This window comes from Microtus oregoni, unplaced genomic scaffold (genome assembly GCF_018167655.1).
Source record: "Microtus oregoni isolate MIOR12 unplaced genomic scaffold, Mior012 000032F_ref0000030, whole genome shotgun sequence".
NCBI lineage: Eukaryota > Metazoa > Chordata > Mammalia > Rodentia > Cricetidae > Microtus > Microtus oregoni.
Window position 1 is genome coordinate 16,322,065 of NW_024543091.1, and position 25,838 is coordinate 16,347,902.

General features: G+C 37.3%; 1 protein-coding gene and 1 pseudogene across 1 annotated transcript in view; both read right to left on the reverse strand.

Moving 5' to 3' along the window:
- The window catches only part of Adam10 (ADAM metallopeptidase domain 10), a 103,773-nt gene that overhangs the window by 62,401 nt on the left and 15,534 nt on the right, over positions 1-25,838 (reverse strand). The window contains exon 2 of the mRNA XM_041679534.1: positions 14,630-14,780. Within this exon, the coding sequence (XP_041535468.1) occupies positions 14,630-14,780 (151 nt within the window). The remainder of the gene's footprint in view (positions 1-14,629; positions 14,781-25,838) is intronic.
- On the reverse strand, positions 6,608-7,018 carry LOC121465941 (annotated as a pseudogene).

Here is a 25,838-nt window from a genome sequence, read left to right on the forward strand (position 1 = left end):
CCAGAAGAATAGGAGTGTCTTCTTTCCCAATAAAGAGTCCATTTCCAATCACATCAAAGTCTATAAAGAGGTGACTGAACATGGGACCCCCATACAGCCTCAGGATGAATTGATCAGGGATTGTTTAATGTTTGTATAAAATTTAATAACCATCTGTAATCTCTGATCTCCAGGACTGAAATTTCAGCCCTCAGTCACTTAGTCTTTCTGATGATCAGTCCAATTTGAGCTGTCCCATGTTTGGTCATTTCATTATCATAAACAATGAAATCTGATGAGCATCCACAGGTGGTTAGCACATGGCAGTGGTGCAAAGGTAATAAAGGACATGGAAGCTTGATGCTCCCATCTGTCCTTTGCATCTCTTCCATTTAGCTGTTCCCAAGTTGTATCCTTTAAAATAAATTGTTATTAGTAAGTAAACTGTAGGGCTCAGGGTGTGGCTAAAAAAATATAGGGCTTGCTTATCATGCTTAAGGGCTATCTGGGTTTGTTCCCTGCACTAATGAAAATAGGTAAGAATGTGTATGGATATGGGAAAAAGAAATACTTACTGCGGGTGCAAGTATAAACTGGTACAGCCACTATAGAAATCAGTGTGGCAGTTCCTCGGGAAGCTGGGAATCAATCTACCTCAAAATCCAGCTATACCACTATTGAGCATATACACAAAGGACTCTACATCCCACTATAGAGATACTTCTTCATCCATGTTAATTACTGCTCTATTCATAATAGCCAGAAAGTAGAAATGGCTTAGATGTCCATCAACTGATGAATGAATAATGAAAATGTAGTACACTTAAACAATGGAATATTATTCAGTCATTAAGAAAAATTTAATTGTGAAAACTGCAGGTAAATGGATAGAGCTAGAAAAAAAAACCATCCTAAGTGAGGTAACCCAGACCTCAAATGACAAATATTGTGTATTTTCTCTTACATGTAAATATTCACTTTGAAGCTTTCAATATATGTGCTACAATCTGAAAATGCACAGAGGTTAGGTACCCAGTAAGGGACTAATGGGAAAGAGAATCTCAAAAAAGAGGAAACAGAATATAGTGTTATGGAGAGACAAGGGGGAAAGTGGAATAGAAAAATTAAATAGGTAAGGGTATGGGAGAGAAGGGTAAACAATGATAATTGATGAAGGACAACTAACACTAAAAGGCCATTGAAAAACCATACGGAATTCTATTACTATAAAAGCTTCTTAAAATAGATGCATATATGAATCATCAAATAAGGGAGACAATCTTATACCATCAGTATAAGTATATAGACATCTTATACCATCAGTAAAACCTCCAGTGCCAGAAATGGGCTGCTTCTTGTTGAGTTACTGGCCAAAGGGCCACACAGAAACCCCAAGCTAACCTGTTGGTGTGGCCTTACTGCTAAAGACAACACTTACTTAAATCAATGAAAAAGGAGAATAGTTGGCACCTAACTAGAAACTTTACCTCTACCGACTAGCATCCATGGTAGTGGAAGGTATTCTGCAGTTATCAAAGAAGAAAGGTAATCATCAATATCACACAACTACAAACCCTGTGACTAACAACAGTGACCTGCCTGCAAGACAGAGTGGTGAAATATTGGTACATATACTATTGGAGTAACCAACCACTTTCTGATTGGATTTAAAGCCCAATCCATGAAATGTAACCCATTTCTGGTACTGCTAAAATGGCCAAAAACCTGAGAGTAGATCGCAGGACTAGGAGAAAACCTACCAGTATCATTTTGCTAAAGAACATAATAAAATGACTCCTAATGACATACTACTATACCCATAGATCAGAGCCTTGTTTAATCATCATCAGTGAAACATCTTCTTGCAGTAGATGAGATTTAACAGAGATTTACAACTAGACAACATCCAGAGAGACTCTGAAGCACTCAGTCCTAAACGGGATGTTTTCATCAAGCCCATTCCCCCAGAGCTCAGGGATCTATGCATAAAAGAGCCAGAAGTAATGGAAGAGTTCAATGAAGTCATGTCTTCCAGACACAATAGGACTGATACACATATGAACTCACAGCAACTGTGGTAGCATTCACAAGCCAAGCAGGGTCCCAGTAGTGAAAGGGGAAAGAGGACACAGGATCCTACCCCTAAACAGAAAGCTATCTGCAACAGATACTCACTGTCAAAGAAAAAAATCTGTCTCACTGGGTATATTAACCACACTACAGAGCCCTAAACCCAGGAGTAGTTGGCTAACACAAAACAAACACAATGGTAATTTTATCCACTTTTGTTTTATTTTATATTGTTTATGGCATTTTTTTTTTGGTCTTATTAGACTTTCGCTTGTTTGGGTATTTGTTTTTGTGGTTTTGAGGAGTTTCCGTTTCTTGTTTTTTCTTCCTTTTTCTTGTTTGGTTTTTAAAAGAGAAAGAAAAAGAATATAAAGGTGGGTGAGTTATGGAGGTGAGGCAGCTCTAGAAGGAATAGGGGGAAGGAAAAAACATGGTCAAAATATATAAAATGAATTTTTTTAAATAAAAAAATAAGGTAACTGTTTCAAGTTCTTTGATCCATTCTTGAAAATTAACTTTAGGAAGAAGTTGCAAGCACACCTTATTTATAGCAGGTTGGTCAGACCTAAAGATTGCTCAGAATTTACCACTGTATCTGAAGGGTTAGAGGAGGGACCTTTGTGGGTCTGAGCCCTCAAGCTACGAAGTCTACACTAGCTCCACACAGTTACTATCAAACCTGAATTAATTAACTAAATTGTTGAATACTCATTTAGTGTCTAAAGAATAACAAAACTGTTAATTAACACAAGAAAATATCCCAAAAAGCTGGGTGTGGTAGGATACTAATCCCAGCACTTAGGAGGCAGAGTCAGTATCTCTGAGTTTGAAGCAAGCCTGGTCCACACAGTGAGTTCCAGGACATCCAGAGCAACATAAAAGACCCTGACTTAAAAAACTAAAAATTAAAATTAAAAATTAAAAGAAAATACCCCCAAAAGAGTATTCACTCTACAACTGATTGGAAACAACCAATCAAGTTAAAGAAACAATGGTTACCAAAAAGAAACGAACAAAAAACCTGGGGGAAAAAAATCAAATAATAAAAAAATCAAGGAAAAATTTTAATGAAACCAAAAATATTAAGTTTTTAAAGGGGAATAAAAATAAGAAAAAAAATATGGTAGCTTAAATGAGACTAGCCCCAATAGGCTTACATATTTGAATACATGGTGCCCAGTTGATGAAACTGTTTGTGAAGGATTAGGAGGTGTGGCCTGTCACTAGGCATAATCTTTGAGGTTTCAGAAGTGCCTATCATTCCCAGTTAGCTCTCTCAGTCTCCTACTTGTGGAAAGGATGTGAGCCCTCAGCTACTGCACCTGCACATGCCTGCCTGCTGTCATACTCCCTGCCTCTGAAACAGTGAGTTTGCCTTAGTTATAGTGTCTTATCATAGCAAAATATAATTAAGTGTATTACAGGTTTTTAGATTTTTATTTTATTGTTTTATGTATATGAATGTTTTGCCTGCATGTACGCCTGTGCACCATGTTTGTGCCTGGTACATGCAGAAGTCAAGAGAAGGCTCTGGATCCCCTAGAATTAGAATCACAGATGGTCTGAACCACCATGTTGGGGCTGGGAACCAAATCTGGACGTGCAAGAACAAATGCTCTTACCCTAAGCCAACTTCCCAGTCAATATTATATTTTTAAAAAATGAAGAATATTAATGAATACATACATATGTAACCCCCTAAATTTATGCAGAGAAAATTTTAATGTGAGAGACAGCGTCAAAATGTATGTCAAATGTCCTGAAGGATATAAAAGCAATAAAAAGTAATGGCTTAATAGTCAAGAACACTGGTTGCCCTTCCAGAAGACCTAGGTTCAATCCCTAGCACCCACATGGCAGCTCACAACCATCTATAACTCCAGTACCAAGGGGTCCACCTCTTCTGGCCTCTGAGGGTACTACATGAATGTATAATACAAACAAAATACCCGAAAACACAAAATAATGTTAAGAAGAATAGGAATAAGAAGAGGAGTTGGGCAGTGATGATACATGCCTTTAATCCCAGCACTTGGAAGGCAGAAAACAGGCAAAACTCTATGAGTTGAAGGCAACCTGGTCTATAGAGCAAGTTCCAAGACAGGCTCCAAAGCTACACAGAAAAATCCTGTCTTGAAAAACAGGAAGGAGGGAAGGAAGGAAGGTAGGAAGGAGGGAGGAAAGGAGGGAGGGAGGGAGACAGTGAGGGAGGGAGACAGTGAAGGAGGGAGAGAGGGAGGGAGGGAGAAAAAGAGGAGGAGGAGGAAGGGAGGAACTGGGGGTGGGGTAAGGGTAGTGAATGAGAAGGAGAAATAACACAAGGCACCAGACATGGTAGCTGTGTAACATCCAGGTCTGAGCTATATAGAGAAATGCCATCACAACTGTACCCGCCTCCAAACTGTAAAAATTAGGAACTATATATAAGAGGACAAAAAAAGGGCAGAGGGAAGAGTTGAGAGAGGAAGAAAGAGAAAAAGAAACAAAGAGAGAAAGAAAAAGAGGGAGGGAAAAAGATGAAACTAGAAGATGAGAATTTTCCCGCATACGTTTTATAACCATGTTCAAGAACTAAAGCAATGGTTTTCAACCTTCCTAACGTTGTGGCCCTTCAATACAATTCCTCATGTAGTGGAAACACCCAACCATAAAATTATTTCATTGTTATTTCATGACTGTAATTATGCTACTGTTATGAATCGTAAAGTAAATATCTGATATGCAGGATAACTGATTTGTGACCCCTGTGAAAGGGTCATTCACCCTCGCCCCTGAAAGGGCTGAGAACCACAGATTGAGAACCACTGAATTAGAGGGAGCATATTAGCATACTTAGAAGAAAACATACTACAAGAGAAAGGACAATTAAAAAAAAAAAAGATCATGTGATTTGAATGAGAACTGTGCCTCCCACCCCCAGTTTCTCTGAAGGTGCTACTGTTTTGGGAGGTTATGGAATCTCTGGGTCATTGGGCTTAGTCACTGAGGGCTAGGTCTTAAGGTTTGTAGTCCAGTCCAGGTTCTGGCAAGCAAGCAGCCTGACGCTTCTGCTATTATTTGTTATGAGCTACTCCTGCTGCCCTGTCTTCCCCGTCATGATGGACTGTGCCCTCAAACCATAGCCCAGAGAAAGTCTTCTCCCTTAAGCTGTTTCTTATTAGATATTTGATCATAGTAACCAGTAAAGTACCTTAATAAAAATAATATTTCACTGGACAGTGATGGCCCATGCCTTTAATCCCACGCCTTTAATTCCAGCCCTCAGGAAGCAGAGCAGGCAATCTCTGTGAGTTCATAGTCAGTTTGGTCAGCAAAGCAAGTTCCAGGACAGCCAGGACTGTTACACAGAGAAACCCTGTCTCTAAAAACCACCACCACAACAACAAATATTTAAAATAATAATGATGATGATAATAATAATATTATTTCATGATCAATTTAGTTTATTCATGGATAAGGTAGGTCTGCATTTTAAAATCAATGTAATTCACTGTATTCAAAGAAGAGAAAAACACACAATCATTTCATTACAGGAAAAAGCAACTGAAACCTTCAGCACCCACACAACATAAAATTTTTAGCAAACAAGTAAAAGTCAGAACTTCTTTAACCTAACAAAATATCTCCAATATATTGTAGTGTTAAAGACCAATCATTCCACCTCTAAGGTAGGAATAAAATTGCACTTGCCAATTCTTTTCTGCTAAACAAAGGCCCCAGTTAGTACAATAAATTCAGTGTATAAACAAAGAAATAAGCATGCCTTTATTTGTAGATGACATAAAAAATTCACCTATGTAGCAATACTAAGGAATCTACTGGACATTAACAGAAGTAGTGAACCTAACAGAGTTACAGGACACAGGAGTAGCATACCAAGACCAAAATAAACTCCACCAGCCTGTTTTTATACATAGCAGCAAACACATGAAAGATGAAATTTAAGGAACAATGAGGGGGGGGGAATGTTTTTCAATGGGGGTCTTGTTTTATTAGACAGGGTCTCACTATATAGCCCTACTAACCTTAAGATCAAGAGCTATACTTGTCTCTGCCTACCAAATGCTAGGGAATTCACACCATGATCAACTACAATAGTACTTTTTTCAATGTTAAATACTCTTTATTTGTATCATATATAAACCACAGTACATGCCTTTCAGTGGTAAAAGGCAGCATCCTTGACATAGGGAATTCTAATTAAAACCATTAGCATTGTCAAGAACAGACAGTTGCTTCCTGACATTTAAATATTGCCTGTAACAGACCAGTGAACACAAACACTGAAACACAAGAGAGCTTTGTTTCTGAGATGGTGATAGAATTTTCCCAGTGTTTAAACATATTCATATGCCCAGTTATATAAATCTAAGTATAAAACCATTTAACAGGTTTGAGGTGACATATCCATCTGTGTGGAAAGTATAACATTATCAATTAATTTCAACCTTATGTTGAGAAAGGAAGAGTTAGTGATAGTATTTATGCAACTAAAATTGTTATTTTTTTTAAAGATCATATCCACTTTACTACATACAAGTATACAAGTCAATTTTACTTAAATCAGGACTGTACAACAAAAAACATTATTAGCCATTTGTAACCTGAATTTTGGTGTATACATTAAATTATAGTACACATTTGTTTTGTAATAAATAAGGCAGTGGTACTGCTTATTAGTAGGCTTTTTAACATAAGCTATTAAGTCTGCCCTTTCTCCCTTCTTAATCACAGTGAAGATCTCTTTTGTTTTAAGGGATTCTCCAAACACTCCTTCAAGATATTCTCCCCCCAGGTGATATCTTTGCTCTTGTTGGCATCTGTGTAAGAGAATCCAGCCACATGACCTGTCTTCCTCCCAAACAGACCGTGGAGGTTTGGTCCAGTCTTATGCTTGCCTCCCTTTTCCACAGTGTGGCACTAAGCACACTTCTAAACAAGTCTTCTTGCCTTTCTCAACATCGTGCATTTTTTAATTCTAACTCGCACTCAGATGGTCAACAGCCAAAGGCTATGACGCAAAGATGGACACATTCCATTCTCTATACAATAGTATTTTTTTTTAAGTACTTAGGAATAAATTTAACAAAAGATGTACCATGTCTCTACATTAAAAGCTATTTAGAAAAAAAAACTGCTGAAAAAAACTAAGACTTAAATAAATGGAGGCATCAGGTTCAGAATTTAAAGGCTAAATAGTGTTGCTGGGCTGGGAATACAGTGTGGTAGGATGTGTGCTAGCTTAGGACATGAGGTCTTGAGTTCAAGGCTTAGCACGCCTTCCAAAAAGCTATCAACTTTCCAAAATATCTAAAGTTACAGCAGTCTCCATCAAAAGTGCCATAGTACACATGTGAGTGTCAGAAGATAACTTTTAAGAGTCTGTTCTCTCCTTGTTTCAATTTCAGGGACTGAACTCAGGCCAACAGGCTTGGCAGCAATATATTTTCTGAGCCATCTCACTAGCCTAATAGCATATTTTTTTAAACAGAAAAGTCCTTCTTCAAATCACCTTTTAGAAGCTCAATATGTATAATATACACACACATAAATAATAAGCAGAACAGTTTTGCAGAAGAGGAAGATAGAATCAGTTCTGTGCACCCAGGCATCGTCCTCAGGAATTCTAGAGCTCTACAGACTGAAAACAAAGACAAAAATTACCACAAATTAAGCAGAAAAATCTAAGTTTAATAATTTCACAAAGCAAAGAGAAGAGTAACATGAATAGCATACAAATAAAACCAGAGTCTGAATCCGAACCAGTTATCTTTAGCCAATGACCTTCTCACCATATCAAGTTCCCCTGCTTTGGATGTATGGGGAAGCCCTAACTGGCAAAATGTAGGCATTTTGGTAAAAGCCAAAATCAAAGAACTGACTGAAAAAGCATAATCAATGGTGGGAAATTTGAAAAGAATGTGTCAATAGCAGGAATCTAAAAGGAGTAAAACAGGCTGTTTACTCAGAATGCCATCAAATATCAGTCTGGGCAAAATGACCAACAAGGCCTCAAGAAAAAGAAAATGAAAGAGTCACTCCGAATGACAGGTGAGATTAACTTATTTGTGAAACTATAAAAACAAACAAAAAACAGTTGGTAGTTAAATATGTAGGTGTTTGTCCTTTAGTAGGGACAAGCAAAATGTATGTGCTTCAGACCATAAGAAAAGTAACTGGGCTCCTGCAATCACCACAGAATTAATAAAGATAGTTCCTCCCATATTGGTCCATTAGACTTTGTAGAACTAAACTCTTGAGTTCAATCCCCAAAATCCATGTAAAGAGAAAAGGCTGGGCCTGATGTTACATGCTTGTGATCCCAGCACTGGGAAGCAGAGACAGGAGGATCCCTTGGGCTCCTTGGTCAACCAGCTTAGCCTACTTGGCAAGTTCTAGACCAATTGAGTGGCATGCCTCAAAAGAGGTAGGCGAAACCTGGGGAACAACATCCAAGATTGTCTTCTCACATCCATGCTCATTCACATGGATGGACACCTACACATGTGTACACATACAAAAGAAGCATAGGTCTTACAAGACTGTGGTAAGAAGATTGTACTTGTTCAAGTTCCAGACAAGCTTATGCTACAATAGTGAGTTCCAGGCTCATGTGAGCTATATATGTGAAACTTAAAAGAAAACAGCATCAGGAGGCAGAGGCAGGAAGACTGCCATTAATTCGAGGCAGTCTACAGACCTTGCTACAAGAGTCCAGGCTATTGACTTACCAAGGCTGGTAAGATGACTCAACAGGAAGGGCTCTTACTAAACCTTCAGCTTGATCTCCAAAACCCACATAATAAAGGTGGAAGGAAAGAACCAACTCCATAAGAGTTGTCTTCATACCTTCATGTGGTGGTTTGAATGAAAATGGCCCATAGGCTCATAGGGAGTGGCGTTACTGGCAGTGCGGCTTTATTGAAGGAAGATATGGCAAAACAAAGTCCAAGATATGTCCAACCTAACCTACAGAGATATTACATCACAGAACGCAGAACTGCAGAATCAAAACTTAAAACGAGGTTAAACTTGCATTTTACAAAGACCACATCAACTAAATTCCCAAGGCGATTATAGCACATTAGTATTATAGAAGCCTAAATGCATGGTAGTAAAGCCATGGATACATGATAGTTAAAGCAGGAGGTATAATAGTTATATAGCAGGATGCAACATGTCACTGGCTAGTATTTAAAAGGAATACAGGAAAACAGTTCCTGGTACATTATACACTATTACATGAAGACAAGGATTGAGAAACACAAATTATCTGAAATTACTATAAAAACCCTATGTCTTATAATATATCTGCCTTTTCTGCATATTCTTAATATTTCTGCATTCCTTCCTTCTTCTTCGTACCCCCTCCCCCCATTCTTTTCCTCGCTATGACCGTTATCTATGTAAAACCCAAAGTAACACTCAGGTTCTGCATCTCAAGTTCACAAGGGAAAATAGACATATGTGGACACAATAAAACAGGTAATCGAATAAGGAAAAAGGAACAGCTGACATAAATACAGCACTAAGTAACCAATCTCACTTACCCAAATGAAGCCATTTCAGAAATCCAGAAAATTTTATATCTAAGTTACCTTTAAATTAAACTTAAATTACCTTTGATGAATTTATCTTAGAATCTATTGACATATTTCTAAAATACCTTTCTTAAACAACTGCAGTACTGGCACAAATAACACTTTCCACAAGCTTTCAACTTTATTTCAAAAGCAATAGCTTTATGTAGAATTTTTAACTTTGGTCTTGGAAGCCTGGCAGGGTAGTTAACACCTGTAATTCTTGAACTCTGGAGGCTAAGGAAGGAGAACTGCCACAAGTTCAAAGCCAGAATGGTCTATATCGTCAGTTCTAGGCCACCCTGAGATGCAGAGTGAGACCCTGTCTCAAAAAAAAAAAAAAAAAAGATATGGGTTGGGTATATACCTTAGTTGGTAGAGTATTTGCCTAGCATGCACAAAGAAAGCCCTGGGTTCAAGCCCCAACACTACATAAACAAGGTATGGTGGTGTACTCCTGTAATCTCAACAATGGGGAGATGGAGGCAGGAGGATCAAATGTTTGAGGTCATCTTTGGCTACATAGCAAGTTCAACCAGACCAGCCTAGTATATATGAGACTGTGACTTAAAGAAAAAATGTGGGGGAAAAAAAACCACACACACACACACACACACACACACACAGTGTTTTATTTCAGTTTGTTTTTTTGAGACAGGTCTCTCTACATAGTCCTGGCTGTCCTGGAACTCATCAAGTAGACCAGACTGGCCTTGAACTCACAGAGACCCACCTACCTCTGCCTCCTGAGCTCTGGAATTAAAGGAGTGCACAACCATGCCTATGCCTGGCCTGAAAAAAAACAAACAAAAAAAAAAAAACCTTAATATTAAGCAAAATTGAAAGTTTGTTCATATTCTTAGTTATAAAAGAAATACAAAAAGGACTTTAATACTTAAACACACAGGGGCTGGAATACTTCCAAAAATTTAAGTCATAATTGTCTAATCATAATGTTGTACAACCATATTCTTTATGTGTCTGAGCTAACTATGCTATATTCAGCATGTTCCATGGCTAACTTAAGTAGACAAACTTGGTTCTGAGGAGCTAGGCCCTACTTTATGAATAAGATAAGCTCTTATTGATATTTTCTAAAGGTTGAAAAAATAGGGAAGTAATCTAGCCACAATGCATATGACTGGGATATTTTACAGCTGTGACTACAGTTAACAATAACCCAAAGTTTTCAGTGTACTCACTAACAAACCCAAACATACAAGAGATCATTTATTAATCATCTAAAAATTAAATGCAAGTTACTTTTTATCCTCAAAATAATAATCTGGACATAGATATATATTCTCTAGGTGGTGTTATGATACATTTAACCAGAATTTCAATTTGTTTTTTGTTTTTTGAGACAAGGTCTTATTACACAGACTACACTGTTCTAGAACATGATCTGCCTGAACCTCTCAAGTACTGGGGATGGATTACAGTCATGCACCACCACACCTGGTTTTAGTATTTCTTACAAGACAGAGGAAATATATCTAGTAAGAAACATATAATTAATTTCTTACACAACTTCATCATTGTATTTCCTAGTTCAAAGAAAGGGAGACAGATGTTAACACCATCAAACTATCACCTCAACAGGAAGCTCTCACACTATAAGTTTCTACAGTATTGTATCTCTAAAATGCAGTAAGTGTTCCTTCTCCCCAATGACTTCTGCGCACCTTACTGTTCCTATTAATCTATGTTCATGTTTCTATAATCCAGGGCTTAAATGAGGTTACCTTTAACCAGCAATCAAATTATTTTTTTGATGACTACATGCCTGCATGGTACTCATGCAGTAACTCTCACTCATATACACATAAAAGAACTAGGAATTTGGTTTGTCAAATATAAAATATATAATTTACCTAGTAAAAATCTACCTACACAATAATGTGACATCCAAATCAAAGGCAGCTAACTGAAATTGTATCTTCTGCAAGCAAGGAATAAAACAACAGTAGTATATTGGGGAACAGAGTGGCAAGTTTATTTTTGAGAGGTTACTAAAGTTAAAAAGGCCAATGACATTATCTTTTGATGAAGCTAATAAAGAATGGGTAATTTTAATAATATCTAAAACTAAGAGTCATAAAAATGTATTTAGTGTGATAAACTGCTAGCTCTAAATTTTTTAATGTAAAGAAACATCTTCAAATTAATCTTTTGATTAATCTATTAGCATCTTTCCAAAGCACCTAGATCATGTGTAATATACTGAATAATACTAAATACTAAAGTGCTTGCCTGTGAAGAAAAAACAACACATATATAGAAAATAAGCTGAGAGACAGCTCAGTGGTTAAGAGCAAAGGCTGCTCTTGCACAGAACCCAGATCCATTCCCAGCACCCACTAAACAGTTCACAAACACCTGTAACTCCAGTTCTAAGGGATTTAATACCCAGGTCTGGCCTCCATGAGTTTCAGGCACACACTCGGTGTACAAACATACAAACCAGCCAAATACTCATATACATAAAATAATTTCTAAAAAGAAAAGAAAAATAGGTAAGAAATACATGGAAAGGAAGAAAGCACAAATCAAATGTCAATGAAACAGTGAGAAATTTGAAAGTTCAAAAGAAGGGGGAAAGATGACTAAGAGGCAGAATTTGAATTACACATTAAAAGATGATCAGAATGTAAGATAAATGTCACAAAGAACAAACTATATATGCACCTCAGGTACTAAGAAGACCATTCTGGCTGAAAAAGACACCTGAAGCTAGATTTTACTAATAAGCTATGACTAATTTTTTTAAAAAAATATTCAACAAAAAATTTAAAAATCTCTCTAAAACTTGTTAATAGAAAGCTTCAAAGCATGTACGCTATAAGCTGACATGAAAAAGGAAACATTTAGGGGCTCACAGAGTGTTTGTCAGTGAGTGCACCGCAAAAGAGGGTATGGTAGCATTTAGGGAAGAGCCACATTGTAGCCATATATAGAATAATATTAATGAGAACAGGTTGGAAAGTTAGAAATCTACTAGGAAGTAAATACAGATCTCAAGGTTACATCAGTACAATAAGTTACAGTATAATTATAGCAAGCAATACAGAGTGCCTGACCAAGAGTACATAAGAAAAAATGAAGGCTTTAGTCACCCAGGTCTAGCTAAAATCTACACTGTGAAAGTTATTTAACTTCCCTGAGCCTATGTTTCCTCATCTTATAGACATACTTACCTTTGTCTGAGTGTGTGTTAGTTATTTTTAACTATCAACTTGCCACAGCTGAGAATACCTCAGAGGAGAGTCTCAATTAAGGAAATGGCTAAATGAAATTGGCCTGTGGGCATGTCTGTGGGGAAGTGTCTGGATTATTAACTTGACACGAGGACCCACACCATTGTAGTGTGATGGAGGAGAGTCTTCTGTCTATATGTTACTTTCATTGGTTAATAAAGAAACTGCCTTGGCCCTTTGATAGGACAGAAAATTAGGTAGGCAGAGTAAACAGAACAGGATGCTGGGTCGTAGCTCCTTACTACAGCAGTGATACCACCCCTAGGCAGGGATGCCTGCTACCTAAGAAAGATAGCTAAGTGTAAGCCAGTATACAAACCACCTAGCAAGCAGCAACCTCCACGGTTCCAGCTATACTTCTTTGGTGATGAAACGAATTCCTTGGTTGGAAGTAAGGGTATGTGGAATATCAAGCAGGTCTCCCTGCCCTGCCCTGCCCCAAGTGCTGGATTGTGAGCTGGAGTTGTAAACTAAAACGACCCTTTCCTCCTTTCAGTTGCTTTTTGTCAGAGTATGTTACCACGTTGGGGGGGGGGGGAGGTCAAACTAAACAGTGTTAAGAAGACTAATATTAAAATAAACATGAAGGACATTTGAATGACTCTGTGGATAGAGACAATTTCTGTGGAAGCCTGACAGCCTCATGCCTGAACCCCACATAAAGGCAGAAGGAGAGAAACAATGCCACAGAGTTGTCTTCTGACCACTGCATGTGCACTATGTTATGCATACACCCATATACACACACAACAACAACAAATTTTCAAGTAAATGCAAGTAAAACACTGAAAATAGAACAGCCATTTAATAATTAATTTTCTCTTTCTCCCTTAGTTCTCCTTTCTGTGTCCCGTCACAATTCTGTGAAACTTGAACAACATTAACAGGCAATCTGTCTACTGGTTGTTATTACAAAATTAATGCAATTGAGTTAATAAAAGATTAAGTAACTTATTCAATAGTAAATAATTAGTTACTTTATCTGTTGGTACCAGAAATGATACATTAAACACAAAACATACAAAAAGTGGAAAGACAAACACAAGATCTTTTATAAAGGCTAGTGTATGTTTAGAAAACATGGTGCTGATATGAAGGAATAGCTGGTATGAGTTAGCTAAAACATAGCTGACACCCAACATCTGAGGATCTATGAGTTGGCACAAAATGGCTGACTCAGATATCCAAGAACCCCAAAAGTAAACACTGATGTCATCTGTTACATAACTATTTCTAGCAGAGTGCCACTTTTGTGTAATATATGGCCTTGAGATCACAGGTGAGTGCCTTCTCTCTCATCAGCCTGCCTGTGTCTGTCTGTCACCGTCCCTACCTCTGTGTGGTCTATGTGTATATGTGTGTCCCCTATGAGCCAACTCCTGCCTGAGTACTTGCCAGCATCTCGCTACCTAACCATGTTTATGCTAGTGAATAAAATGTGTCTTGCCTGTCTATGACTCCTCACATTTTCTGTAACCACCTAGCCTTCTGTTACCCTCCATCCTTTATAAGCATCCGAGATTAGACCTCATATTCACAATTTTTGAATTGTAAATAGTTACATCCGACTTAAATATATAATAGGGCAATCCATTTCAAAAGACATTTTTACATGTATACACCAAATTCCAGTGGAGGATGAAGTTTTAAACAGGAAGCTTTCCATTAGGAAAAAAAAAAGTTTCTTCCTTTAGCAGACTGAATCAAAAGACTTCAGACACTGTCAACAATAAATTTACTCACCTTCCATGGGCATGGAAATCTAGAAGTAAAAACTGGTCCTCATGTGAAACTGCTCGTTTGGCACGCTGGTGTTTTTGGTGTAATGAGTCCACGTTGTAAGATAATCCTTCATAATGTCTAATATATTTATTTAGAGGATTTCCATACTGACCTATAAAACAAGCAAACATGTAACAGTCTGTATTAATATTATATTTTTGAAGACCTCTTCTCGTTCTAATTAGTCCTAATACATAATTTTCAAATATATATGAATAGTATATACCAACTGTTTTGTTAATCCTGATACTAGGATGAACCTCCCACTAACAACATTCTCACACACTTTTAAACTTATTATGAAGGTGACATTTGCCAGACCTGGTGGCACATACCTTCAATCCCAGTACTTGGGGGGCAGAGATAGGTGGATCTCTGTGAGTTTGAGGTCAGCCTGGTCTACAAACTGAGTTCCAAGACAGCCAGGGCTATGAAGAAAAAACCCTGTCTCAAAATAACCAAAACAAACAAACAAAAAAAAAAAAAGAAACTTATTGTGGCATTAATCACACACAAAAGCTTTTGAATTTGCTGTAAGTTTGTCTTGGATATGCTTTATCAGGCTGAACAAAGTCACATTAACCACATTTTGTTGATAAAAAAATACCACCATAGAAGCCAATTTTGTCACCTGTTCCACTCAGTTTCTACTATGATTATCAGAGTAAAAGATAAGTGGAAAAATAGTATGTCTTCAATTTTCAAGATAAATTTTAAAAAAATAGTAACATTTCCCCCTTCAAGTTTTCTCAAAATTAACCAATGAAATCATCTTGTTCTAAAATTGTTTCGTGGAAATATTTTAACGACAATTTCATTTTATAGTACATGGTAGGTAGTATAGAGCTTTAATGATAGCACTCAGGAGGCAGAGATAGATGTCTATGAGTTAGAAGTCAGCCTGGTCTACAAAACAAGCACCAGGACAGCCAGAACTACATAGTGAGACCCTGTCTCAAACAACAGCAAGTAGATTTTAAAAAGAGGAGGAGGAAGCAGAAGCAGCTAGTCCTGGTTGAACTTTATATGCATTCAGGACTATAAATGTTCTCTCAGTTCTGCCTCAGAGGTAAGATCAACTCTGTTATATTCCACTTCTATCTCCACTCCTCATTCTTTCTAATTTATTCTTGGATCCATATGTTATTTAAAGACTATTATTTAGTTTCCAAATGCTGAAGATTTTTCAACTATATTTTGATTATTTGATCTGTTGTTTTTGTGGTGCTGGGGATCAAGCCCAGAGCCTCATACATACTAGGCAAGGAGTACCACTGAGTACATCCCAGCACCTATTTTTGTTACTGACTTCTAGTTTAATTGTTATATAGCCAAAGAATACAGGTTATATGACATCCTTTCAAATACACTGAGATTTCTTTTATAACCCAGAATAAAATCTCTCCTGAAAAGTGTTACATGTACACTCAAATATAATCTTGCATAATCACATTAGAGCAAAACCACCAAAGAAACAAAATCAAAGGAGAAAGAATCGACCCAACTATGATGGAAACAAATATCTAAAAAAGTTCAGAACAAATCAGAATCATTCTTTGATAACATTGAGAAATTCTTGTTACTTTCCGTTAGTACAATACTGTAATTACATAATAGAAGGTCTTGAATTTTCAAAGGAGTTTTTTTTAAAAAAGTATTTTGGGGGTTAAATGGCAAAATATACATAATTTACACTGAAGTGAGTCTAAAAAAAAAAAGGAAAAAGGGTGCAAATTGTTAAACTGTCAATATCCAGTTCTGGCTAGGATGAAAAAAAAGACAAACTAAATTTAACAAAATGCCCTAACAATGAGAAACTGGACAAAGAAACACATGAGGTAAATTTTTTTTGGGGGGTGGGGTTGATTTTTTTTGAGATAGGGTTTCTCTCTGTAACCATCCTGGCTGTCCTGGAACTAGCTCTTGTAGACTGGGCTGGCCTCAAACTCACAGATCCACCTGCCTTTGCCTCCTGAGTGCTGGGATTAAAGATGTGAGCCACCACCACCCGGCTCAAATGAAGTAAGTTCTATCCTAAATGTCCACAACTTTTAAGAAGATACTTAAGACAGCTGAGTTCAGTGAGGCCAACCATTTAAGACCTGTAGGACAGAGTTGCCAGAAGGAAGAGAGCTAAAATTTCTCAAGTTTTGATGAGTAATGATCTGAATATAAAGAATAAATTATCCCACCACAGTAAATAAAAACCACCAGAAGAATAATTCTTTTTATTTTTTAATTTTTGAGATATGCTATCTCCATGTAGCATCACATGTCCAGGAACTCACTATATAGACTAGGTTAGCTAGCCTTGAACTCACAGAGATCTGCCCTGCCTCTGTCTCCTAATTGCTGAGATTACAAGTATATACTACTGTGCCCAGACAAAACACATCTAACACAGGTCTGATAAATATTCATTTTCATATTACCAAGAGAAGAAAGTCCTAAAAGTATATGAATCACTGGGGATAACCTTCAGAAAAGTAACTTCTTAGTAGTGGGGTACAAGTAGTCATGAACTAACAGATGTTCTAGATTTATCTTAACTAAGCTTAAATACGCATGGTCTTCCAAATTTAAATAACAAATTGGATTTAACTGATTCCAAGCAGTTTAACTGCCAGAAAAGTCTGAATGTGCTTAAAAGAAAGATACAATCAAACACCTCCAAATATAAAAATAAGAATGTTCGGCCGGGCGGTGGTGGCGCACGCCTTTAATCCCAGCACTCGGGAGGCAGAGGCAGGCGGATCTCTGGGAGTTCGAGGCCAACCTGGTCTAAAAGAGCTAGTTCCGGGACGGGCACCAAAGCTACAGAGAAACCCTGTCTCGAAAAAACCAAAAAAAAAAAAAAAAAAATGACATAAAAATAAGAATGTTCTTTATCCAACAATTACCATGCATATAATGTGTATATGTGTGTGTGTATGTATTCTCACAAAACTAAAATAAAAATCAGTCCTTAGTAACAGAGATGATGTTTGTAGAAGAGGTTGTAAAAGCAGTTATTAAAAATAAGTCCCATTAAGTTAGGCAGTGGTGGCGAATGCCTTTGATTCCAATACTTGGGAGGCAGAGGCAGTCAAATCTCTGAGAGGCCTGCTTGGTCTACAGAGCGAATTCCAAGATAGTCAGGGTTACAGAGAAAACCCTGTCTCAACCCCCCCCCCCCCCACACACACACACACACTACTTAAACAAGAAAACAAATATTTTGGAGAGGGATAAAAAAAATATATTTATAACTCTAAGTCAACACTACGCCAAAAAGAATACATGTAAAAACAAAAACTAGATAAAAGCAAATCATAGGCTAGTGGTTGAAAACTAGAGGTCAACAATGTTGAAATGAACTGTAGCAAGGAAACACCAAAAAATCCAGAGGAAAAGACACATGCCACACAGAGATACATGGGTAAGAATGAAGGCACAATTCTGTGCACAATCACAAAGTAGGAGTTTAAGTTCTGCCAAACTTACAGTCAAAGATCCTATAACCAGTTAAATGAAGGGTCTTGGAAGTCAAAACCAAGACTTGTTTGGATATCAAAGCTTCTAAGCTAATTCTAGACCTGTACTACTAAAAATGTAAGAAGACAACTTTCAGGCAGGAAAAACAAAAACAAAACAAACAAACAAAAAAATAGGGAGATGCAGAGATGGTTTAGCCATTAAGAGGGTTTACTGCTCTTGCAGAGGACTTAAGTTCCCAGCACCCAAAAAGCAGCTAAGTCTGTAACTCTAGCTCCAGGGAAGCTAATACTCTCTTCTGGCCTCCAAGGGCACCAGACATGCACATTGTACACATGCAAGCAAAATACCCACACACATAAACAAATAAAATTTAAAATTGTTTTTAAGTATTCATAAAAAAAGTACAGAATAAATACAACACAAATCACAGACAACTCAAAATATTCCAATTTGTTCTCTCAGAAATTTAAGTATCATCACTGTTCTAGTAATTTCTAGTAAACTATTAACCCACCTTTTAATAATCTGTTGTTCCTAAATATCTCCATTTTGAACAAGACAGAGTAAGAAATAGGCAAAAAATAAAAGATCAATTCCAGGTATGAAGAGACATTTGTAGAAAAACAACTTCAAGAAAATGCATCAGTTAACTAAGCCATTTTTAACAAAAGAACACTTCTATGATCCTCTGCTCACAACCAAGAACTTCTTAGAACACTGGTAGGTCTGACTCTGCATTTAAGACCAACATCTAAAAATGAAAACCTGGAAAACCAACTATTTACCATATAATCAGATAAATACATTAATTTTTTTTTTACTGTTTTGTTTTTGATTTTTGCTGTTGTTGGTTGATTTTGAGGGGGTTGTTTGTTTGTGACAGGGTCTCACTATGGTCTGCCTAGCGTGGAACTCATTTTGTAGATCAGACTGGCTTTGAACACACAGAGAGGCATGCACCAAACACCCAGCAGCATAAACCCATTAACTCAACACTAAGATTAGAAATACACTTCTGTGCATGTATTAATCCTATGAAAATAAATACTTTTCCATGCACAGATTTTGCATTTCCTATGACAAGAGACCACATTATCTAAACTAGATAAACTAGACTAGAGCAAGGGTGCACCCTGGGGAATTGTTAATAGGGCAGATTCTGGAGCACCCTACAACATCTACTGACACTCCCAATAACCCAGTGTGGTAGGTAATCTTGAATGTTGCCTTGACTGGATTAAGAAACATCCAGAAGATCAGTAAAGAGCCTGTACTGTGTTTGTACAGATACTGTTAGATCATCAGGGCTCTGACATAATCAATGCTCTCAGCCACCGACAGAGTTGAAATGCTACTGTAAGGAGATGGAGCTATGCAAAGGTGGGCCCTATTTTGAGGAAGTCACTCACTGGGGGAATGCCTTTCAAACACCTATTTAACTTGGCCCTACAACCTTCTATTACCTTTCCTTGTTTCCTGGCCACTATGAAGTGAGCAACTCTGTTTCATCAGAATGTTCGGTCTGCCTCACCACAGGCCCAGAAATAATGGCAGCACTGGCCCATGGATTGGAACCTCTGAAACTTTAAGCCAAAAGCAGCCATTTCTTCTTTAAGCTGATTTTCTCAGGCATCTGTCATAGCAACAGAAAGACATTGTCTAAGCCCAAAGTTGATTTCCAAAGTCATCCATATACACATTCAGGCTTAGGAAGCACTGCAACTTGTCTTCATGAAAAAATTTCAGACTTCAGCCCAGGAGCTATTTCCCCTTTTATCTACAGAACTGCTTGAAGCATCAACAGGGCTAAGGACCACCAATGCTTCTAGGTAAAAGAACTGGTAAAAAAAAAAAACAAAAAACAAATAATGCAAGAATACATAACCTATAACCCAAAAGCCAGTTTTCAGACAGTATGTTTTTAATACAGATAAGATCATTAATTTACTTGTTTTTCTACCACTGCTTTTGTGCAACAGCTGAATAAACTTGTCATCCTAGCACTCAGAAGGCTGAGGCAAGTAGAGCGTTACATAATGATACAGAAGTCACTAAAGACACTAAGTTTCTTAGTGTTGACTTAACTACAATGCATCCTTTTTTCTATTGCAATAAGAACACTAACCTGAGACCAATAGATCTCTGTGCTAGTTAATCTTAGTGTCTTCCTAACTAGATTAACAAAGACTTAGAGATAGGGCAGGAGAGACTGTTCAGAGGTAAAGAGCACTGGCTGTTCTTCCAGAGGACTGGGGTTTGACTCCTAACACCCACATGGTGGTTCACAACTGTCTGTAACTTCAGTTCTAGGGGATCTGATGACCCTCTTCTGACCTCAAGATACCAGGCATCCATGTGGTACACAGATATACATGCAGGCAAATACACACACATAAGATGAACTTGCTTTTTTATTTAATTTAAAAAATAACTTTGAGAGCTGCCAAAGTGCTATTTCTGGGTGTGTCAAGGAGACTGTAGCGTGAGTCAGGGATGTGAGTGTGGAAGATAGAAACTGACCCAATCAATGTGGGCAAACATCACCAAATTGCCAATTGTTCATAATCATTTTCTTCTTTTCTCTCTACGATGGACTACCATGAGACTTCTCAGCCTCCATAACTAAAAGCCAAGTTCCTCTAATAAACTTCCCCTAATACAGCTAGGTCATCCAGATCCATTTATCTGTCTCTTATTGGTCTTATCTCTCTTGAGACTCTTAGGAGAGAACTTGTAAACACCATGATTATGCATGAAACTTCTGAAAATATTTTTCATTTTCTTTCCTGGCATTGTTTCTGTTTCTCATATTTAAATCTCTCAATCTACTATGACCTTATCTGTTTTTAACTTATTATACTACACTAATTAGGATTACCCCAAACCATTCACCAAACAAGAAACGAGGGCACTTTTACTTTTCTCTCAACTTTAGTAAGAATACCGTTAGTTCGTTGCATATTCATAAAATCATGCTAATGTTTTCCTTCCATTTCTATTTTAAAAATCTAGTATTTTAAAATTCACATCAAAATCTGGCTAGAAAACACACACAAAAAAAACCTTAAAGCTTCGTTCACATTTTACATCTTAAGAAGAAAAATTAAAATCCCCAAACTACAAAGGGCTATTTTATTTTTTCTAAGTACTTTAGTTGTAGGATTTTTTTTGTTTTGTTTTGCTTATTTTTAATGAACACTGACAGCCTATTATATATGGTGGGAGACTATCCTGCTGAGGTAGTTTTTGCTTAATTAAATGCTTAATTGTGACAGGAAAGATGACTTAGTATGTAAAGCTGCTTGCTAGCAAACCTGGTGACCTGAGTTCAATCCCTAGAACCCATGCAGTATAAAAAGAAAACCAACTCTCAAATGTTATCCTCTGACTTCGACACACACTATGGCAGGCTCATAACCCCATCCCACTCCCATTAAATAAATAAATAAATGTAATTTAAAATAAATTTATAAATTAGCACTTGATTTAAAAATAGGTAAGTAAAATAAATGCTAAAGCAAGCTTGTTAACTTTACATCATGGTTACAGAAAAAAATAAAAACAACAACAAAAAAACTTTAGAGAACAACTTAAAGGAAAAAACATTTAAACACGATTTCAGAGGGTCGGCCTACCACGGCAGAGATTGTGTGGTAACACAAGGCAGCTCACATCATCGGCCAGGAAGCATGGTAGGATATTTGTACCCTGTGTGAAGATATAGTGGTTTAATAAAGAGTTGAACAGCCAATACCTAGGCAGCAGGTCTAGGCAGGATTTCTGGGGAGAGAAAGGAAGAGGAGGAGGAATCGAGGGGCAGGAGAAGCCAGGAGACACAAAGAGGAAAAGGGAAACAGAGCAAGATGGAGAGAGGTAAAAACACGTGATAGAATATAGATTAATTTATATGGGTTAAGTTAAAAGAGCTAGTTAGGAACAAGCCTAAGCTATAGGCTGAGCTTTCATAATTAATAAGTCTCCATGTCACTATTTGGGAGCTAGCTGGTAGGACAGAGAAAGATTCATTACAGCAGAGAAAATGTTTCTCTCTTTTTTTCCTTTGATTCCACCTAGGCCCTAACCTACTAGATGGTAGCACCTCCCATATTCAGAGTAGGGATGACCACCCCCATACACCCAGACTCCTAATCTAGGAATCAAGATGATAATCAAGGTTAACATCACAATAATAAGTTGAATGTAGCAATAATTAAAATTTATTGAGCACTTGTTATTTGCCAGGCTATGCACTGCTCTGAACTTTTCTATTTGATCCACCAAATGGATCTACTGATTAAAAACTATTAGGCACTTTAAAGAAACTGGTGGTTTAAGATATCTGTAACAAGTCCAAGGGTGCGGAACAAATCAGGAGCAACATGAGGAAGGTAAGTGAGGTATCAATGAGCTCAAGACACACAGCACATTTGATTATCTTCATAAAGTCAGGCACCATTCATGATGGTTCTGTGACTACAAAAAAAAAACAAAATAAAAAAAAATCAGTGACATGGCCTTCAAAACTAACATCTACCTTTAAGATATATTTTTAAACCCACATATAATGAAATACTAAAGAGGAATGGAATGTACTTTTTATAGATCAAAAGTATGTGTATACCCTTGATTTCCACAGCTAGTAATTGAAATTGGCATGGTTTACTCCACAGGAACCTGAGCCAATCTCCAACCCCTGCACCACTTACCTCAGTCAGACATCACAGAATTGCCTGTTTCTACATGCAGAGTCTGGACTGACTCAACTGAGCTTGTTCTTATACTTTAGAAACTAGTCGGGAACTCAAAAGGTAAAGACAGAACACAGGTTGTCATCAGGTCTCACCTGCCTCTATCGAAACAGAGCACAGCCTCCAGCCATCCCTGGCATAGCTCTCCAGATTTCCCCAATGCCAATGTGCCAACTGTCTACTCCAATTCCTTGCCATCTGCTCTAGCCCTGATTCTTGTCACCTGTTATTCTTCCAGTTCAGGTTCAATCAGTCTATAGATGCCTTGGGACTAACAATACTATCCTTCCTATAATATCAACCTAATCAAGAACAATCATGAATCAGGCCAAGCAACACCGCACTCAAATAGAAATCTAAGACTTTGTGTTTCTTACAAATCATCTTGTAAATCCTCCTCAGAAAAACTGTTCCCATAGATACTGAAGTATTCCCCCTATGTAATTGTATTCAATCTCTACACTTCTCATACAATACTATCTGCTTAGAATAAAATTCCACACTTTAAAACTGTAACAAACTCCAGTCAGGCAGTGGTAGCTCACACCTTTAATCCCAGCTCTTGGGAGACAGAGACAGGCAGATTTCTGTGAGTTTGAGGCCAACCTGGTGACACAGAGAGTTCCAGGACAGCCTGAGCTACACAGAGAAACCCTGTCTTGAAAAAAAACCAACAAAACAAAACAAATAACAACAAGAAATAGTAACAATAAACCTCTCCACTTTTATCCTTATAATTCCCAGAAGCAAGCAGCATGTACCATAACTACCATCAAAATATGTGAAAATATTAAAAGTGCTGCCTTTCTAATGTAATGTCATCTTTGTCTCTCTGTGGTGCTGGGAACTTTTAACACAGGAACCTCATGATTGCTTCAGCCCTTCTAGTATCAAAAACTCAACCTAAAAACAATTAATAGAAAACCTTCCAAAAGATGTACACTAATGTCAAAACTTCATCAAGGAAAGCATGTCTGCTTGGCTCAGAACCTAAGTCTCCAGGGTAATTCTAATTACAGGTGCCTATAGCTACCATAACAGTAGCTTTCTTTACATACCTATAAAGAAAGAAAGAAATTTGCTGCAAAGAAATTTCAAACTCCAAAACCTCAAAATGTACCAAACACAGAAAGGTTCAAAAGTATCTCAACAGTCAAAACTATGGACAAATAACTGACCTCTTTTTTTGGTTCTATTCCTACCCTTCTACCATCTACCCTTTACACAACAGAGCAATGCTATTCAAAAAAAGTGTAAGTATGTTAGCCTTCCAGACTTAAAGTCTAAGCTACAGCTTACGAAGCTGAGTGTGATCCTTGTAAGAGGCAGCATTCCCTCCACCCAACTCCTACCTATTCTCATCTTATCCTCCCCCACTTTTCCTTCGATGTGTAATATCTCTATTCATCACCTTTCTGTCATCCTGAGTTCTCTGACCACCCTAAGTAGACATTCCCATCACTCACACTATAATGTCCTACTCTGGTATTCCTTTTGAGTTCTAATGAACATGTACTACCAGCCTCCGCCATTAGAATAGAGTCACAAGTTAAATAGGCACTTTGCTCACTGATGGATCCTCAGCACCTGGACAACAGTCAGGTATAGACATGGTGGTGTAGACCTTTAATCCCAGCTCTTGGGAAGCAGAGAAAAGAGGACTTCTATGGGTTTGAAGTCAACTTGGACTGCACAGTAAGTGTTGGCCAGCCAGGGAGATATAATGAAAGTCTATCTCTAAAAAAGAAAATAGTGATCAATAAACACCAATATAAATAATTAATGAACAAATGTATTCAAATGTTCCATGGGAAGGGAAACTATATTTTAGAGATTAAGAGTCATAAACTAATCACTCGAAAACATGTGATCCTATGAACCTAAGTATCAGAATACATAACAAGCCTGGCAGTAGAATAAAATTTATTCCAAAAGAAAAAAAAAGAAAGAAAAAAAAAAACTTCTAGTCAGGTGGTGGCGGTGCACACCTTTAATCCTAGGACTTGGGAGGATCTCTGTGAGTTCGAGGCCAGCTTGGTCTACAAGAGCTAGTTCCAGGACAGGCTCCAAAACTACAGAGAAACCCTGCCTCAAAAAACAAAGAAAAAAAAAGCTTCTACATCTATGTGCAAGAGAAGAGAGGGATTATTTTACTGCTGTTGTGAATGTAGTTCAGGAAATTTCCATGCAAAATATCCATGTAACTTTCACAACTGTATGATGTATTTACTTCACTATGCCTCAGTTTTCCCATTTGAAAAAGGTATAAGATACCTGTACCTATACCTTAAAGTGACATTATATGTATTAAATATGTGTGTATAAAATGTTTAGAATGGTGTACAGCACAGACTACCTAAGAATATAATAAGTTATTATTAAAAACTACTGCTAGACATGGTGACAGATACCTATAATCCCAGCATTAAGAAAGCTAAGAGAGGAAGATAAGATAATTCTGTTTCAAAACAACATATTTATCCTTTTAGCCTATTTTTTTTCAGTGAACTAATACATGCTTTAAAATGCTTTCAGGGACTGGAGAGATGCTCAGCAGTTGAGCACTGCTCTTTCAGAGAGAGGATCTAGATTAGATTCCAAGCACCTACATGGCAACTTACAAGTGTCTGTATCTCCACTACCAAGCAATCTGACACCTTCTGGCCTCCATGAGCATCAGACACACAAGGACTGCACACATACATGCCAGTAAAACACCTAAACACATAAAATATACTCAAATGGGAAGACATAGTTGTTTTTAAAAAGCAACTTAGTTCTTATAGAAACAATTCTAACTCACTCTACCTCTAATTAAAAGGGCATATAAAAGTACTTAATAAATAAAATGAATACTCAAGCAAAAATAGCAATCCTGTTCTATTCTAAAGTTGATTAGAGTATGACTGAAGCACAGCTCTGTGGTAAAGTGCTTCGCTAACATA